We start from the raw sequence: 18926 nt of genomic DNA on the forward strand, positions 1-18926 counted from the left end.
ATGGAGGGAGGAAGGGGAACTATGCAGGGGCACTAGCAATGGCGTTGCAGAAACCATCAGAGGACATCCGAGTGCAATCCAATTTCCATGGACTGACACAATGGAGAAAAGGGAGACATTTTTTTCTCCATCTTCATCTCATCTGAGAGAATCAGAGCACACTATGATCTTAGTCTGATCAAACTTTGATCAGAGTGTAATTTGCATAATTGACTAGGGATGAGTGAACCCGAACCCATTCACGGCTCGTACCGTACACATAGTGTCCGGGACCGAACCCCGAACACATACTTTTTACTGGAAGTCCAGTTTACTCTTCAGGTTCTCGGACAAATAAAGTTTGCTGAAAGGCTCTCAACAAGCTTTTAGGCTGTGGGCACTTCTGGAGCCATCACAGCCATGCCAAGTATTGGTATGGCTGTGACTGGCCAGCGCACCATGCCACATAGCCTGTATAAATGCCATTCTGCTCAGATTAGTGTAGGGACAGGAAAATGCTGGAGTGAGGGACAGTATTAGATTTTGTGTGTGCGCACTGTGCTAAAAAGCCTCTATGTGTGTACTCTGCACGCATCTCAATGGGAGTACTGTTCCAAAAAGCCTCTGTGTGTATCCTGCACCTGTGTCTGTGGGAGTACTGTGCCAAAAAGCCTCTGTGTACTCTGCACCCGTGTCTGTGGGAGTACTGTGCCAAAAAGCCTCTGTATGTGCTTTGCACTCATGTCTGTGAGAATACTGTATGAAAAAGCCTCTGCACTATGCACTCGTGTCTGTGGGAGTACTGTGCCAAAAAGCCTCTTTGTGTACTCTGCACCCATGAATGTGGGAGTACTATGCCAACAAGCCTCTGTGTACTCTTCATCCATGTCTGTGGGAGTACTGGGCCTTTAAACCTCTATGTGTCCTCTGCACCCGTGTCTATGTGAATACTGTGCCAAAAAGCATCTGTGTGTACTCTGCACTCTTGTCTGTGGGAGTACTATGCCAAAAAACCTCTGTGTGTATTCTGCACCTGTGTCTGTGGGAGTACTGAGTAAAAAAAAGGCTCTGTATACTCTGCAGCCGTGTCTGTGCGAGTAGTGTGCCTAACAAATAGTTATACTCTGCACCTGTCTCTGTGTGAGCACTGTGCCTAAAAAGTAGTTATATTCTATATAAATGAGAACTCTTCTGAGGTGTCTTTTTTCTAAGCTAAACAAGTCCAACTTTTCCAACCTCTTGTCTTAGTAGAGACCTTCCATCCCTTGTAATAATTTACCATATTTTGTGGATTATAAAATGCACCAGATTATAAAACGCACCCCAAATTTTGAGGTGCAAAATAGTGCAAAATAGGAAAAAATGTGTTTTCTTTTAATAAAAAGGTCCACCTTATAATTCGTTTGAACTGGGGGGTGGCGATGGTGGAGCGGGGGTCACAGGAACCAGGGTCACAGATACAGGAGATTGGCGGCAAAGGCAGCTGCCAACCTCTTGTATCTGGGACCCCGCTCCACCAATGCCGCCTTCCAGGTAAAATACCATACCTTTGCATTATAAGACGCACCCCCTTTTTCCTCCCAAATTTGGGGGGAAAAAAGTGAGTCTTATAATCCGAAAAATACGGTAGTTGCCCTCCTTTTAATTGACTCTAAGTTTCCAATATCCTTTTTCGATTGTGGAGTCCAGAACTGGGTTCTATATTTAAAATACCGCTTTACAAGTGACTTATAGAGCAGTAGCAAAACACTGAGATCAGGGGATTTTATTTGCTTTTGCAGTTGCTGTTTGAAATTTAGTACTGCTTCTTAGCTTGCTTGTAGCCAGGATACCTAAGTCCTTCTCCTGTTCTGTAATCCTTATTGTATTTTCATTTATTGTATTGTAAATGCATCCATATGATTACTGAGGCCTAAGTTCATTACTTTACATTTATCAACATTAAGCTTCATCTGCTATGTACCATACAGATAGAGTATCCAGATTGTTTTGTAATATTATACAGTCTAGTTTTGTTTTTATTATCCAACATAGTTTTGTGTCATCAGCAAAGACTGACACTTTACTCAATCCCATGCACAGGTCAGGTCGAAAATAAAGAGAATAAAAAGACCTAAAATAGATCCTTGTGGTCCCCACTGCTGACTATATCCCATTTAGTGAATATACCATAACACTACCCTGTAGTAACCTCATTGTCACACATTGATTATAGGGCTTTAATCTAGTGTTCCTGGACCTTATGGTCAATAAGGATTTGTATAATGCTGGAATAATGGATTATAAAGTTAAAAGTATTTAACCAAGATTGACACATGACCTATCCAGGTGAGATGACCACCAGGACCTCCAATGATCATGAGTATGGACATCCTGAGCTCTGTACACAGCTACCTCTGTCAGTCTATAGAGTTTGAATGGATAGACAGTGGAGCATGCTTGTTCGCCGCTTCATTGAAATTAAGAAAACTGGCAACAAATGAGTTAAACTACGCTGCCATCAAAGGATAAGAAGACAGGAATTCAATGCTGTTTATTGGTCAACACGTTTAGAAGTTTCAAACTTCTTCATCAAGACAAAATCACCGTAATCTTCATTGAAATGGGGATATTTGGGACCCTCTTCTTGTAATCGTTGGGGGTCCCAACAGTTGGACTTTTACTGATTAGATGGGGAAAAGTATGGATCTTGAGACAACCTCTAATGCTAATTGTCGCACATGCTTTATCAGGTCCATGACCATTATTGATTCTGATCCTTAGAGTTGAATTGTCTGATTTTTATTAACGGTGCATTCCTGTTAGTAGTGATCACAAAAGTAAACTTACATGGTACAAGTGTAGAGAATCTACGGGAAAACATCCATTTTTTTTTATAATCCAACACACTTATTTTATTAAGCAGAAGTTTTATCAGTGGCTAGCACATAGCAGCTACAAGACTTGTTTCTGGAACATACGATAGTGTAGAAATCGCTGCTGTACTTTGTTGATCACACTTATTCCGATCAGAACATTTTATTGACTTTACATTAGTGTTATTAGGCCTGTACTATTAGTGTGGGAAGTGCACTTTAGCAACACAGGCAGGTTAACAACTGGGTTATGCACATGTAATAAGTTCTCCACCCACACTGCACTTCCTATAAAAACTACATTTATACTTACAAATTGCATGAATTCATCATTTTCTTCTTTGCAAAATGGATCAACCAAATAAGTCGAGTGTGCAACATAAAGGTAGTATGTAAACCTTACAGTTAAATAATCCTGTATTTATGAAGTGATTATAGCGGTCTATCATTTTTTATTTATTTTCTATGAATATACAAAGATATGGCAATGCAGGTTTTCTATATGTAGCATTTCAACTTGGTCAACAAGACACTGTACTAAAAATTATAGTGATCTATTAAATTTGTTGTACTTGATGTTTGCAGTATGTAGAAATTATAATCAAAGCTAATAAAAGAACAGTGCTTAATTTACAGCTATATATCTTGTTTGCATAGTATTTTAATAGTGTTCTTGTATCTTTTGAGCACACATCTTAAACATGTCTGAGAGATGCGAAGAGTAGGCTTCTCATACAATGCTTCATCAGCTGTATTTAACTGCTAAGAAAGATCCAAATGGACCGAACACTTGGGGCTGTAGTATCATCATGCTTCTGACTGTCTAAGCCTGGAAACCATAATAACAATTAAAGGGGTTTTTCCAAAACGCAGGTTATTTCCTATCAATAAGATCCTAAGAATAGGGCTTCCAAAACCCAAAGAACAGGACACTGCTTTTGCTCAACCTCCAGTTTATTTATTTTCTATAGGACTGGTGGAGAAAGCTGAGTACGGCACCCATCTGTTTCCAGCAGTCCCATAGAAAGTGAGTGGAATGCAGACTGGGCATGTGCACCTCTACTCCATTCAAGACAGGGCTTTGCCGAGCCCCGTTGTCAGGATCACTGGGGGTCCCAAAGGTCAAACTCCCAGAGAACAGAGTAATCCCCCATCCTATGAATAGGGGATTACTTGTTATTTTGGAAAAACTACTTAAATAACAACATGGATTAAGCAATGTGCCTTCATTTGGATTGCTATGACTGCAACAAGTCCTTCACTGGCACCTTTGACTATAACAGTGTGCAGTTCATACCCATTTTGCACCAGGATTAGACTGGATCACCAGAAATTCCTTTGGTGGACTCTGACAGTGGGTCCTAAAGGTTCAGCTGGGACTCAGTTTGGGGCCAATTACTAGGGTAGAATTTTTATCAATGTTATTAATAATATCATTATATGCAATGGCAATAGCAAAGATTACAATTTGATTGGAAGTGGACATTACCATAATCTGTATAATGAAGGGTGGGTGCTCAGAATTATTTCCTTTGATAGGCCCAATGAACCCTAGTGATGTGAGTATCTAACTCATAATGTAAGTTATCGTTTTGTATCTGTGTATCAGTGTTACAGAGAGGCGCTTTAAAATAATGGTGATTATCACTTTTCTTTTAGCCTTCTGGTATAAGATACATTCCTTTGTTAGAAAACATACAGCTCCATGTGCAGAAGAACGTCGGAAGTTTAACCATGATTTTGCAGTTTCCACCTCCTTCCATGGATTGCATAACATCGTAAAAAGTAATTCCACTGGAACAAGTGGGCAAATCCGTAGGGTGCTCTGGAGTGCTGTGGTCATGATTTTTGTCATTGCAGCCTTAACACAAGTCTATATTCGAGTTATCAATTATTTTAGTTGGCCGACAACCACGTCAGTGACTGTTCAATATATGGACAAGATTGAATTCCCTTCTGTGACATTTTGTAATTTAAACAGGTAAATGTACATTCTTTTAATCTTCTTATCAATGTAAAAATTGCTGGTGATGATTTCTTAGAAAATAACCATGCATTTTATTAGCCTAACATATTAGATCACATAAATGATTAATGATGTGCACGGATGTGGAGCTGTGAGAGCCTGAGAATCATTTACTTTTAAAAAGAAGCATTGTCTGCTATTCAGTGTCGTAACTAGAGTCCGATGGGCTCCAGTGCATAATTTGGACCAGGGTTCCTCCACTAACTCCGCCCCGCCCCGTGTGTTGGTCAGATGTATGGGCCCTTGTAGTGTTCTAAATCCTATAAGAACATACAAGTAGCACCCTCTCCCCCATTATGTAGTAAAGTCCTCCATCTTGGGCTCCTTCCTTGTATATATGTCCCCCATCTTGATATATACAGTATGTCCTCCATCCTAGTATATATGTTCTCCATCCTGGTATATATGACCTCCATCCTGGTATATACGTATGTTCACCATCCTGGTATATACGTATGTTCACCATCCTGGGCTCATCATGGTATATATATGTCACCCATCCTGGGCACATCCTGGTATACATGTTCACCATCCTGGTATATATGTCCCTTATCCTGAGTCCTATCCTGGAATATACATTCCCCCTCCTGGGCCCATCCTGGTGTATGTCTCCCATTCTGCCACTGTTCTTTAATGCATTGAAAAAAATAAATGATTCTACTCATCTAACCTCCGCTCCTCTGCCGCACAGTGTCCTCTTATGAACCCAGCAGCTGACTTCAGCATGCAAGTGACGAGAGCGCATGACATCACTGCCATGCGGCCCCAGTCACGTGTACTCCAACGTCATCTGCTGGCCTTTGATTGGCCGACAGTGTGTATTACAGTGCACAGACCCGGAGGGTCTCTGCGCCACTAAACACTTTTGCTGAATGAGCGTCCAAGGACGCATTCCAGTTGAAGTTTACACTGGTGTCAGCGGACCCACCTTCCATGGGCAGGGTCACGATTTGTGTGACAGCTTTCATTACATCCCTGCTGCTATCACAAAGGACTTCATATTACAATAAATGTACCATATGTGTGAGTGTACATACAGTACAGACCAAAAGTTTGAACACACCTTCTCATTTAAAGATTTTTCTGTATTTTAATGACTAGGAAAATTGTACATTCACACTGAAGGCATCAAAACTATGAATTAACACATGTGGAATTATATACTTAACAAAAAAGTGTGAAACAACTGAAAATATGTCTTATATTCTAGGTTCTTCAAAGTAGCCACCATTTGCTTTGATGACTGCTTTGCACACTCTTGGCATTCTCTTGATGAACTTCAAGAGGTAGTCACCGGAAATGGTTTTCACTTCACAGGTGTGCCCTGTCAGGTTTAATAAGTGGGACTTCTTGCCTTATAAATGGGGTTGGGACCATCAGTTGTGTTGTGCAGAAGTCTGGTGCATACACAGCTGATAGTCCTATAGACTAGACTGTTAGAATTTGTATTATGGCAAGAAAAAAGCAGCTAAGTAAAGAAAAACGAGTGGCCATCATTACTTTAAGAAATGAAGGTCAGTCAGTGCGAAAAATTGGGAAAACTTTGAAAGTATCCCCAAGTGCAGTTGCAAAAACCATCAAGTGCTACAAAGAAACTGGCTCACAAGAGGACCGCCCCAGGAAAGGAAGACCAAGAGTCACCTCTGCTTCTGAGGATAAGTTTATCTGAGTCACCAGCCTCAGAAATCGCAGGTTAACAGCAGCTCAGATTAGAGACCAGGTCAATGCCACACAGAGTTCTAGCAACAGACACATCTCTTAAACAACTGTTAAGAGGAGACTTTGTGCAGCAGGCCTTCATGGTAAAATAGCTGCTAGGAAACCACTGCTAAGGACAGGCAACAAGCAGAAGAGACTTGTTTGGGCTAAAGAACACAAGGAATGGACATTAGACCAATGGAAATCTGTGCTTTGGTCTGATGAGTCCAAATTTGAGATCTTTGGTTCCAACCACCGTGTCTTTGTGCGACTCAGAAAAAGGTGAACGGATGGACTCTACATGCCTGGTTCCCACCGTGAAGCATGGAGGAGGAGGTGTGATGGTGTGGGGGTGCTTTGCTGTTGACACTGTTGGGGATTTATTCAAAATTGAAGGCATACTGAACCAGCATGGCAACCACAGCATCTTGCAGCGGAATGCTATTCCATCCGGTTTGCGTTTAGTTGGACCATCATTAATTTTTTAACAGGACAATGACCCCAAACACACCTCCAGGCTGTGTAAGGGCTATTAGACCAAGAGAGAGCGTGATGGGCTGCTACGCCAGATGACCTGGCCTCCACAGTCACCAGACCTGAACCCAATCGAGATGGTTTGGGGTGAGCTGGACCGCAGAGTGAAGGCAAAAGGGCCAACAAGTGCTAAGCATCTCTGGGAACTCCTACAAGATTGTTGGAAGACCATTTCCGGTGACTACCTCTTGAAGCTCATCAAGAGAATGCCAAGAGTGTGCAAAGCAGTCATCAAAGCAAAAGGTGGCTACTTTGAAGAACCTAGAATATAAGACATATTTTCAGTTGTTTCACACTTTTTTGTTAAGTATATAATTCCACATGTGTTAGTTCATAGTTTTGATGCCTTCAGTGTGAATGTACAATTTTCATAGTCATGAAAATACAGAAAAATCTTTAAATGAGAAGGTGTGTCCAAACTTTTGGTCTGTACTGTATATACAGGGTGGTCCAAAAGTAGGTGGACAGAAAATAATAACATTTATTTTGATTTATATATAAAATTATATTTACTAACACAAGCATAACATTGACAATTAAATTTTATTCTGAACAATAATACAAAAGCCCTTAAATTTTATCAACGCAGGTGCTCAAACTGTTTTCCATTACAATTTGCACAGCTTTGAAGTCTGCCTCTTACTCTTCGACAAACTTTTTTGCACAAGTCTCTTTGGGTATTAATTTCTTGAAATGCATCACTTATGTAATTTTTCAAATCACTGACACTTTTTGGTTTTCGACTATAAACTTTGTCCTTGAGTACTCCCCAAAAGAAAAAATCCATTGGTTGCTAAGGGCAACTGAGCCAGTTTCACTTTACACCATGTTTGATAAATCTCCCCCTTCATAACCTTATTACACTTTCTGTCCACCTACTTTTGGACTACCCTGTATATATATATATATATATATAGAGAGAGAGAGAGAGAGAGAGAGAGAGAGAGTACTGTGCAAACATTTTAGGCATGTGTGGAAAAAAAATTATGCAAAGTGAGAATGTATTCAAAATTGAAATGTTAGTTTATTTTTAGAGAAATCTAAAAGAAATCAATATTTAGTGTGACCACCCTTTGCCATCAAAACAGCATCAAGGTATCAATTCTTCTAGGTACACTTGCACACAGTTTTTGAGATTACTGAAGGTTGTTACAAACACCTTGTATAACCAACCACAGATCTTCTATGGATGTAGGCTTGTGCAAATCCTTCTGTTTGTCCTTATTTGATTAAAATAAATTAACACTACTATTTCTGAAAGCATTCTTACTTTGCCGCATTTTCTTCACACCTTGCCTAAAAATTTTCCACAGTACTGTACATGTGTGTGTGTGCAGGGCTGCCACCAGGAATTTCAAGGCCCCATACTGGCAACATTTTTGGGCCCCCTTGATACTCCACCCAGGCTCCACCCCAGCTACGCCTCCACCCCTTGAACCTTCCACAGTCCCACTGGAAAAACTCAACTTCTGTACCACGTCCTCACCTCATAGCCAACAGCTTTTGTTTTGGCCAAAATATTTTTTTCAGCCCATCACCACGACAAGGTAGACTCTTTTGGCAGGGCCCTATTCTACTATAACCTTTTAAAAATTTCTTAAAATATCCAGTACTCTTTTTAGGTATATTTTTATTTATTTTTCTATAAGGGAATATGTCACATACATTTAAGCTAATTGAAACCAGATTGTGATAATTTTTTTATAATTGGCATTTCTGATTGCAGATTATTGTATTCTGTTTTCTGTACATTTATGGAAGCTGCTCTCTTGCCTGTTTTGTAGATATGGACATTGGACATCTCACAAAATTAGAATATCATTAAAGTTAATTTATTTCAGTTTTTCAATACAAAAAGTGAAACATATATTATATAGAGTCATTACAAACAGAGTGATCTATTTCAAGTGTTTATTTCTGTTAATGTTGATGATTATGGCTTACAGCCAATGAAAACATAAGTCATTATCTCAGTAAATTAGAATACTTTATAACAACAGCTTGAAAAATGATTTTAAAATCCGAAATGTTGGCCTACTGAAATGTATGTTCAGTAAATGCACTCAATACTTGGTCGGGGCTCCTTTTGCATCAATTACTGCATCAATGCGGCGTGGCATGGTGGCGATCAGCCTGTGGCACTGCTGAGGTGTTATGGAAGCCCTGGTTGCTTTGATAGCAGTCTTCAGCTCGTCTGCATTGTTGGGTCTGGTGTCTCTCATCTTCCTCTTGACAATACCCCATAGATTCTCTATTGGGTTAAGGTCAGGCGAGTTTGCTGGCCAATCAACCACAGTGATACTGTTGTTTTTAAACCAGGTATTGGTACTTTTGGCAGTGTGGACAGGTGCCAAGTCCTGCTGGAGAATGAAATTTCCATCTCCAAAAAGCTTGTCGGCAAACGGAAGCATGAAGTGCTCTAAAATTTCCTGGTAGACGGCTGCGCTGACTTTGGTCTTGATAAAACACAGTGGACCTACACCAGCAGATGACATGGCTCCTCAAACCATCACTGATTGTGGAAACTTCACACTAGACCTCAAGCAGCTTGGATTGTGTGCCTCTCCACTCTTCCTCCAGACTCTGGGACCTTGATATTCAATTGAAAATTGGAATTTTGGGACCTTGTGGAGTGTGTCAATGACTGCCTTCTGGACATCTGTCAAGTCAGCAGTTTTCCCATGATTGTGGAGCCTACTGAAACAGACTAAGGGACTTTTTTAAACGCTTAGGAAACCTTTGCAGGTGCTTTTGCTAATTATTCTAATTTACTGAGATAATGACTTTTGTATTTTCATTGGCTGTAAGCCAGAATCATCAACATTAACAGAAATAAACACACTCTGTTTGTAATGACTCTATATACTGTATGAGCTTCACTTTTTGTATTGAAGAGCTGAAATAAATTAACTTTTTGATGATGTTCTAATTTTGTGAGATGCACTTGTATATCACAAGATATTATAGGGGACTCTATTTTCTTGGGAGAGTTTTCTATACATGTTCTCATGTTTAGTGAGATGAAAATGTCATTGTGCAGGAAGGGGGGAAGAGGTGAGCTGTGACACTACCTAAGGTGAATGGTCGATTCTATTATCTCTCATTGTAATCCTGCTTGTTATGATAATGAGGTGACTACTGAGAAGTGATCTCTTCTGGATATGTCAGTCTATTAGAAAAGCAGTTTCTGTTTATTTATTATTTTATGATATAAGGGGTGACAAACTTTAAAATAAATTCTTCCAAAATTTTAAACTATAATTAAAAGGATTGGCCATTTTCTGGTTATTGTTGACCAATGTGTTTGAGATGATGATAAGGCACTTACTAATATGGCCTTTCTTGAATTTCGGCACCAAATATGAAATATGGCAAATAGCCTATATTTCTATGTTGAAGTTCCGCAATCCTCATCGCTGTCTCGCATAGAGATGAATGGGAGACATGAAAGAAGCAGTCGCCATGGATATTCAGCAGAATGTCTGCGTGACTGTCTGCGCCAAACTTCTGCTTGAAGATCCTCCATGTGAACTGGTCCTAATAATTACTCCATATGTTGTGTATAGGGGATAAGTACAGTTGAAACCAGAAGTTTACATACACTATATAAAAAGACACATATGTATGTTTTTCTCAATATCTGACATGAAATCAGAATAAACCTTTCCTGTTTTTTAGGTCAATTAGGATTACCATGATTTTTAATATTTACCAAATGCCAGAATAATGAGAGAGAGAATGTTTTAAGGCATTTTTATTACTTACTGCAAAGTCAAAAGTTTACATAAATTTCATTAGTATTTGGTACCATTGCCCTTAAACTGAATGACTTGGGTCAAACGCTTGGGATATCCTTCCACAAGCTTCTCACAATAGTTGGTCGGAATTTAGGCCCATTCCTCCTGACAAAACTGGAATGGGCCTAGATCAGTTGCAAAACTGGTGTAACTGATCCAGGTTTGTAGGTCGCCTTGCTCGCACCTGCCTTTTCAGCTTTGCCCATACATTTTCAATAAGATTGAGATCAGGGCTTTGTGATGGCCACTCCAAAACATTGACTTTGTTATCCTTGAGCCACTTTGTTACCATTTTGGCAGTAGGCTTCGGGTCATTGTCCATTTGGAAGACCCATCCACCCAAGCTTTAACTTCCTGGCTGATGTTTTGAGATGTTGCCTCAGTATTGCCACATAATCTACTTTTCTCATGATGCCATCTATTTTGTGATGTGCGCCAGTGCAGCAAAACAACCCCACAACATGATACTGCCACCCCCATGTTTCACAGTTGGGATGGTGTTCTTAGGCTTCCAAGCTTGTCCCTTTTTCCTCCAAAAGTAACGATGGTCATTATGCTCAAAAAGTTCAATTTTAGTTTCATCAGACAACAGGACATGTCTCCAAAAATTAAGGTCTTTGTTCTTGTGTGCATTTGCAAACATTAATCTGTCTTTTTTTATGTTTTTTTTTTGGAGTAATGGTTTCTTCCTGGCAGAGTAACCTGTCAGCTGATGTTGGTACAGTACTCGTTTCACTATGGATATTGACACAATCTTACCAGCTTCCGCCATCATCTTCACAAGGTCTTTTGCTTTTGCCCTTGGGTTTATATGCACATGTCGGACCAAAGCAAGTTCATGTCTGGGACACAGAATCCGTCTCTTTCCTGTGCGGTATGATGGCTGAACATTCCATCTTGTTTTGTACTTCCATATAATTGTTTGTACAGATGAACGAAGCACCTTCAGGTATCTTGAAATTGTACCCAAGGATGAGCCAGACTTGTGCAAGTCCGCAATTATCTTCCTGATATCTTGACTGATTTCTTTAGACTTTCCCATGATGCTACACAAAGAAGCAGTGTGTTTCAGGTGTGCATTTAAATATATCCACAGGTGTGTCTCTAATTAACTCAGATGTTGCCAAAAAAACTATCAGGAGTTTTAAAACACATGAAATCATCATATGGGCAGTCCAGAATGGTTTAAAGGCATAGTAATCTTAGTGTATGTAAACTTTTGACTTTGCATTAAGTAATAAAAATGCCTTAAAACATTCTCTCTCTCTCATTATTCTGGCATTTGGCAAATATTAAAAATTATGGTAATTCTAATTGACCTAAAACGGGAAAGGTTTATTCTGATTTCATGTCAGATATTGAGAAAAACATGCATGTGTCTTTTTATATAGTGTATGTAAACTTCTGGTTTCAACTTTATTAGGTTATTAGGATATCCCCTTTAACCCATTCACGACATGGGTCGGTCGGCGTTCATAGCAGGTGAGCACTTTATTTATACATAGCAGGACTGGAGCACTGCTATGTGTAGCACAGGCGATCAGATGATTGCAGCTTCAAGTCTCCGATGGAGACTATTGAAGCAGGTAAAATGTAAAAAAAAAAATGTTTTAAAAAATATAAAAAAAATATACAAAAGTTAAAATCACCCCCCTTTTGCCCCATTCAAAATAAAACAATAAAGATAAAAAATAAAAAATATACGTTTGGTATCACCGCTTTCAGAATTGCCCGATCTATCAAAATATAAAAAGAATTAATCCAATCGGTAAACGGCGTAATGAGAAAAAAAATCAAAACGCCAGAATTAAGTTCGGCGAGCAAAAAATAAGCCCTCACCTGGCCTCAGATCCTGAAAAATGGAGGCACTACGGGTTTATAACTATACATGTTTAGTTTCTTCAAACTCGTAATGACCTGTAGAATCATAATGGCAGGTCAGTTTTAGCAGTTAGTAAATATGGTAACAAAAAAAAAAAACAATTGTGGAAATGAACTTTTTTTGCAATTTCACCGCACTTTGAATTTTATTTACCGTTTTCTAGTACACGATATGGTAAAACCAATAGTGTTGTTCAAAAGTACAACTTGTCCCGCAAAAAACAAGCCATTCCACGGCCATATTGACTGAAAAGTAAAAAACTTATGGCTCTGGGAAGAAGGGGAGCAAAAAGCAAAGGCACAAAAGCGGAAAATGGCCACAGCGTGAAGAGGTTAAGATAGGCAACTGTACGTTATTGCAGGCTGCAGTCAGTAGGGTTGAGTTTAGTAGTACTTAGTAGTTTGCAAGCAGCAGACAGTTGGCCTCAAACTTCACACTGCATGAGTAGGGGGGGCACTAGAAGAGTAGTGGGTGGGTGGGCCATCAGGCGGAGGAATGGGAGGTCGGACCGGTGAGTGGGTGGGCGCGCACACGTCATCACTTTCGAACCCTCAACTCCAGCATACAATGTGCCGCAAGGGCATGGGGCACGCTGGCAGCTTAAGAACAGAGGGTGGGCTGGCAGCATGTGACATCACTGATGTTAGATGCAGCCGGCCCCTCCTGCTGCGGCCATGCAATGTAAGTAGCTGTGGCTGTGACTGGAGCCCCGAGGCTTAATAAAGCAAAGTAAAGTAATTAGTCCGGGCCTCAGCGTGCCACGTAATCTGCCAGGCCTTTTATACAGTGGCCGGATGTGCTACCTCAGAGCAGGCTGCATAACGTGTCTCACCCAGTTTGGGCCCCTCCGTCTATACTTCTGCTCACCGGGCCCCATACAACAGTAATGGCAGTAATGCCCTGATGGCGGCCCCTTGTGTATGTGTTTGAGTATATCAGGCAAGTGTGAACAGGCACAAGCTACTGTGACTCTACTATATACAAACCAGAGTGCAGCATGACACATAGATATGTAATATAGTGGCAGATTAGTTACGTAAAAATGGGATCAAATGCAGTTAGAGACAGTGACATAGAAGTTCAGGGCTTCTTCTGTGCTTTACTGTTGATGTACAAATCAAGAGTAACAACTTTACATCAAGATACAAAACGCAAATTAACCTTTGATTGGCTGAGCGCTAACTAAACATCATCTTCACTAACTATGCAGGTGGTCTGCAACCCACACCTCCCTATCATTCCAAACAAACCTACGATTCTTTATAGCTCCCTCTGCTTTTCCTGGATGCAGGATATATTTCCTCGAGCCTAGTAAGCATATAAGGTTAGATTGACTTCTGTTTGTTACCATTAGAGAGAAACAGACCCATCTTTTCTCAGGTGTCATCCTAGCAGCATTTGTTTTTTTCTCATCCTTTTTACCCTGAATAAGGTAGAATATCAGAACTTTTTTTAAACTCTTAACAATGAATCAGTTAAAAATGGATGAAACTAGGTTGGATTACTAAAGTACAAAGTCTGTCTTCCTATTTTCATCTCTCATGCCTCATGATCCCCATATACTTTAATGGCCAAGTCTGATCCACAAAACAGATGAGCATAGGGCATTCTCTGAGACCCTTTTTTAAAACTGATGTGTGTATAGTTCAATGAAACTCTACGAGTCTGTGTGCTGCCTGAAAAAGAAATGCACACCCTAAGGCCATGGCACATGCATGTGCGAATGTAGCCTAAGGCCTCATTCACACGTCAGTATTTTGCATCAGTGTTTGTATGCCAAAGCCAGGAGCGGAACTTACAGAGATAAACTATAATTGAAAGATTGACATCCGTTCTGTGCTTTGAAGACACTTCTGGTTTTGGCAGACAAATGCTGAAGAAATACTGATCAAAAATACTGACGTGTGAATGAGGCCTAAGAGGAATCTTGGGGAATGATAGTAATTCCCACTGCTTGCCCTGCCAATGTTTCTTAATCTGTATCTTCTTCATTTATTTTAGGTACCAAACCAATGCTGTTAATAATCTGAGTATTGCATTTTTAATGTGGAACATTGTGTCTACAGTTCTTCATTTTTCGAATAGCGGGGAAAATTTTGACAGTTTACAGGAAGTAATTGATTTTTTGCAACTTAACCAAAATTTCAGCATTAAGGACTTCACCAAAAACCATGGATTTTATATCAATAACAGGACATTATTAAAGTGTAATTTTTTTGGCATTCCATGCTACCCAGAGGTAAAGTTTATTTGATTTCTTCCAGTAATTTCTAATGAAAGATAGATAGTAATGTACTGGTATACATGATTAATGATTTTCAAAAAGTAATTTAACAATCATAACTTAGCAGTGTAATTTACGACTACCGTATCAAATTTTGATTAAAAAATTATTTATAACTAGTGATGAGCGAGCACTAAAATGCTTGGGTGCTCGAAGCTCGGGTTGAGCACATTGGAATACTCGGATGCTCGACCCGAGCAACGAGCCCAATGTAAGTCTATGGGAAACTCGAGCATTTTTCTGGTGGTCCCCCCGGCGGTCTGCAGAAGGTCAAAAAATGCCCAAATCGATGGGAACGGTGCTCAATTAAACGTCACGCAGGCAGAATATATAGGCAGACAGGCAGGCAGGGTATATAGGAGGGTGCATGAAAAACATAACAGGGCACTTGGAACACACTAGTGCCCTCCGATTTTCATGCACCCGTCTCTTTAAAAAAGCCGGCCGGCAATTCATCAGCGGCATACACCGGTACCCGACAATTAAGAACAGAAAGAATAGAGCATCACAGATAAATTAGATAGATAGAAACATGTCAGTTAGTGATGAGCGAGCATGCTCGCCATTGCTTGGTACTCGGCCGAGCATCTCAGCACTTGAGATGCTCGGAGCTCGCCGAGTACTTTCGAGATGCTCTGGCGGGAGCTTGGTCCCCGTCCTGCATGTTTGGCGCTATTTAGAGCACCAATCATGGAGGGATTGTCTGCCACTCACTGTAATGCCACAGCCATGGTGGCATTACAGTGATTGCCCAAATCGATGGGAACAGTGCTCACAGTGAAACATGAAAAGCCGGCAATTCCTCAGCGGCATACACCGGTACCTGACAATTTAGAACAGAAAGAATAGAGCATCACACATAGATTAGATAGATAGAAACATGTCAGTCACATATATAATAAGTACAGTGACCGTGTTGGTTACTGTACTTGTTATTTTGTGCTAAAATAAAGGATTTATTAAAAAAAAATAATAGTGTTTTCATGCACCCGTCTCTTTAAAAAAGCCGGCTGGCAATTCATCAGCGGCAGACATCGGTACCTGACAATTTAGAACAGAAAGAATAGAGCATCACACATAGATTAAATAGATAGAAACATGTCAGTCACATATATAATAAGTAGAGTGACAGTGTTGGTTACTGTACTTGTCATTTAGTGTTAAAATAAAGGATTCATTAAAAAAAAAATTGGCGTATTGTTCCCCGTAATTATAGTCTCTAGCGGAGGTTAAGCAGACAGCTGGGGCAGATGTTTGAAGCCTGGGAAGGAGGTAATACCCACGGAGGTTCCCAGGCTACTAATATCAGCACACAGCTGAATACCTAGCCTTTACCAGCTAATAAAATGGGGGACACCCCCCAAAAAAAATGACGTGGGGTCCCCCCTATTTTAATAGCTAGAAAAGGCTAGGCAGACAGCTGGGGGCTGATATTAATAGCCCAGGAAGGGTGCCATGAATATTGGCCCCCTCCCAGGCTAGAAACACCAGCCGTCAGCCGCCCCAGAAATGGCACATCCATAGGATGCGCCAATTCTGGCACTTAGCCTCGCTCTTCCCACTGCCCTGTAGTGGTGGCAGTGGGGTAATAGGGTTGGGGTTGATGTCAGCTTATAATGCCAGCTGACATCAAGCCCAGGTTAGTAATGGAGAGGTGTCTATAAGACACCCCCATTACTAACCCCATAGTGAAAGTTAAAAAAAAACACAAACACCAAGAATTAAGTCCTTTAATTGAAATAAACATGCCATGCCGCAGACACTGAGAAGCGCAGGCATGCTTGCGCTCCTCAGTGTCTGGCTGTGACGGCATCCAGATGAGCCGAGTTCATGTCCAATGAACTCAGTTCACCTCATGCACATCACTGACAGCGTGGGAGAATTCTCCTGCGCATGCGGTGAGCGCAGGAGAATTCCCCCACGCTGGGATGGCATTGAGATGACAGGCTGGATCGCAGCTGAGCGCTGCCATCCAGGATGCCATCCTTCATAGACACTGCAGAGCGCAGGCATGCTTGCGCTCTGCAGTGTCTCTGAAGGATGACAAGCTGGATGGCAGCGCTAAGCTGCGATCCAGCCTGTCATCTCAATGCCATCCCAGCGTGGGAGAATTCTCCTGCTGAAGCACTGAGCGCAGGAGATTTCTCCCATGCTGTCAGTGACGTGCATGAGGTGAGCTGAGTTCATTGGACATGAACTCGGCTCATCTGGATGCTGTCACAGCCAGACACCGAGGAGCGCAAGCATGCCTGCGCTTCTCAGTGTCTGCGGCATGGCAAGCTGGATGGCAGCTTTAATTATTTCATGAAATTCATGAAATAATAAAAAAAAAGGGCTTCCCTATATTGTTGTGTCCACCCAGGTACAAATAGGCAGCTGGTGGTTGGGGGCAGCCCGTTCCTGGATGCTGTACCTGGCTGGACACAAAAATAGGGCGAAGCCCCACTTCAATTTATTTTTAATTATTTCATGAATTTCATGAAATAATTAAAAAAAGCATGCTAGGTATTCTGCTGGGGGCTGATATTAGTAGCCTGGGAAGCTCCATGGGTATTACCCCCTTCCCAGGCTTCTAACATCTGCCCCAACCGTCTGCTTAACCTCCGCTAGAGACTAAAATTACGGGGAACCCCACGCCAATTTTTTTTTAATAAATCCTTTATTTTAACGCTAAATGACAAGTACAGTAATCAACACTATCACTGTACTTATTATATATGTGACTGACATGTTTCTATCTATCTAATCTATGTGTGATGCTCTATTCTTTCTGTTCTAAATTGTCTGGTACCGGTGTATGCTGCTGATGAATTGCCGGCCGGCTTTTTTAAAGAGACGGGTGCATGAAAACACTATTATTTTTTTTTTAATAAATCCTTTATTTTAACACTAAATAACAAGTACAGTAACCAACACTGTCACTGTACTTATTATATATGTGACTGACATGTTTCTATCTATCTAATCTATGTGTGATGCTCTATTCTTTCTGTTCTAAATTGTCGGGTACCGGTGTATGCCGCTGAGGAATTGCCGGCTTTTCATGTTTCACTGTGAGCAATGTTCCCATCGATTTGGGCAATCACTGTAATGCCACAACCACCATGGCTGTGACATTATAGTGAGTGGTAGACAATCCCTGCGGTATTGGAGCTCTAAATAGCGCCAAACATGCAGGACGGGGACCCGAGCTCCCGCCCGAGCATCTCGAAAGTACTCGGCGAGCTCCGAGCATCTCGAGTACTGAGATGCTCGGGCGAGTACCGAGCAGTGGCGAGCATGCTCGCTCATCACTATTTATAACCCATTTGAGCTGATTTTCCAAGGTGAGGCTTAACAAGTAGTAGACAGGTACTGCCCACTTATTGTATCACACCTTCTATTCAGATAAAACATACAGAAATTGAAAAGTTATTTTTCTTCAAAGAAAAAATGGTCCAAATCTTTTTTTGGAATATTTTCTCCCCTGAAATCAACAAAAGTGTGCAGGTACGTGAGGTGGTTGTAGTAGTAGTGGTAATAAATCAGTAATGTTAGCATACCTAATCACACTTCAGTTTTGAAGAATTGAGGCAGCGATTCTAATACTGAAAGGGCTCGCTCACACTGGCATTTATCCAGCGTATAACTCGGACGAGTGCTATTCAATGTTTCATCGGATAGCACTCGCTCCAACATTATACTATGGATTAGTGCCGACTAATGTTTATTTTCTCATGCCGAGTCGGCGTGAGAAAAAAAAAAATTCTGCATGCTGCGAATGGCAGCGTATATCAGACGGCGTACAACGATGCAAGTCTATGGGTGCTTGCAAAACACCGCGGACGCCGGCAGTGGAGGAGATGGAGAAATTACTTTCTCCCTCTCTTCC

General features: G+C 40.9%; 1 protein-coding gene across 1 annotated transcript in view; it reads left to right on the top strand.

The window, feature by feature from the left end:
* Positions 1-2294: 2294 nt before the first annotated feature.
* ASIC5 (acid sensing ion channel subunit family member 5) overlaps positions 2295-18926 on the top strand; it is a 59913-nt gene continuing 43281 nt past the window's right edge. The window contains exons 1-3 of the mRNA XM_073649477.1: positions 2295-2307; positions 4494-4815; positions 14773-15010. Coding sequence (XP_073505578.1) covers positions 2295-2307; positions 4494-4815; positions 14773-15010 — 573 coding nt within the window. The remainder of the gene's footprint in view (positions 2308-4493; positions 4816-14772; positions 15011-18926) is intronic.

The sequence above is a fragment of the Phyllobates terribilis genome, unplaced genomic scaffold (genome assembly GCF_046119375.1).
Source record: "Phyllobates terribilis strain yellow unplaced genomic scaffold, ASM4611937v1 Scaffold_1__5_contigs__length_1240528914, whole genome shotgun sequence".
In the NCBI taxonomy this organism is placed as follows: domain Eukaryota; kingdom Metazoa; phylum Chordata; class Amphibia; order Anura; family Dendrobatidae; genus Phyllobates; species Phyllobates terribilis.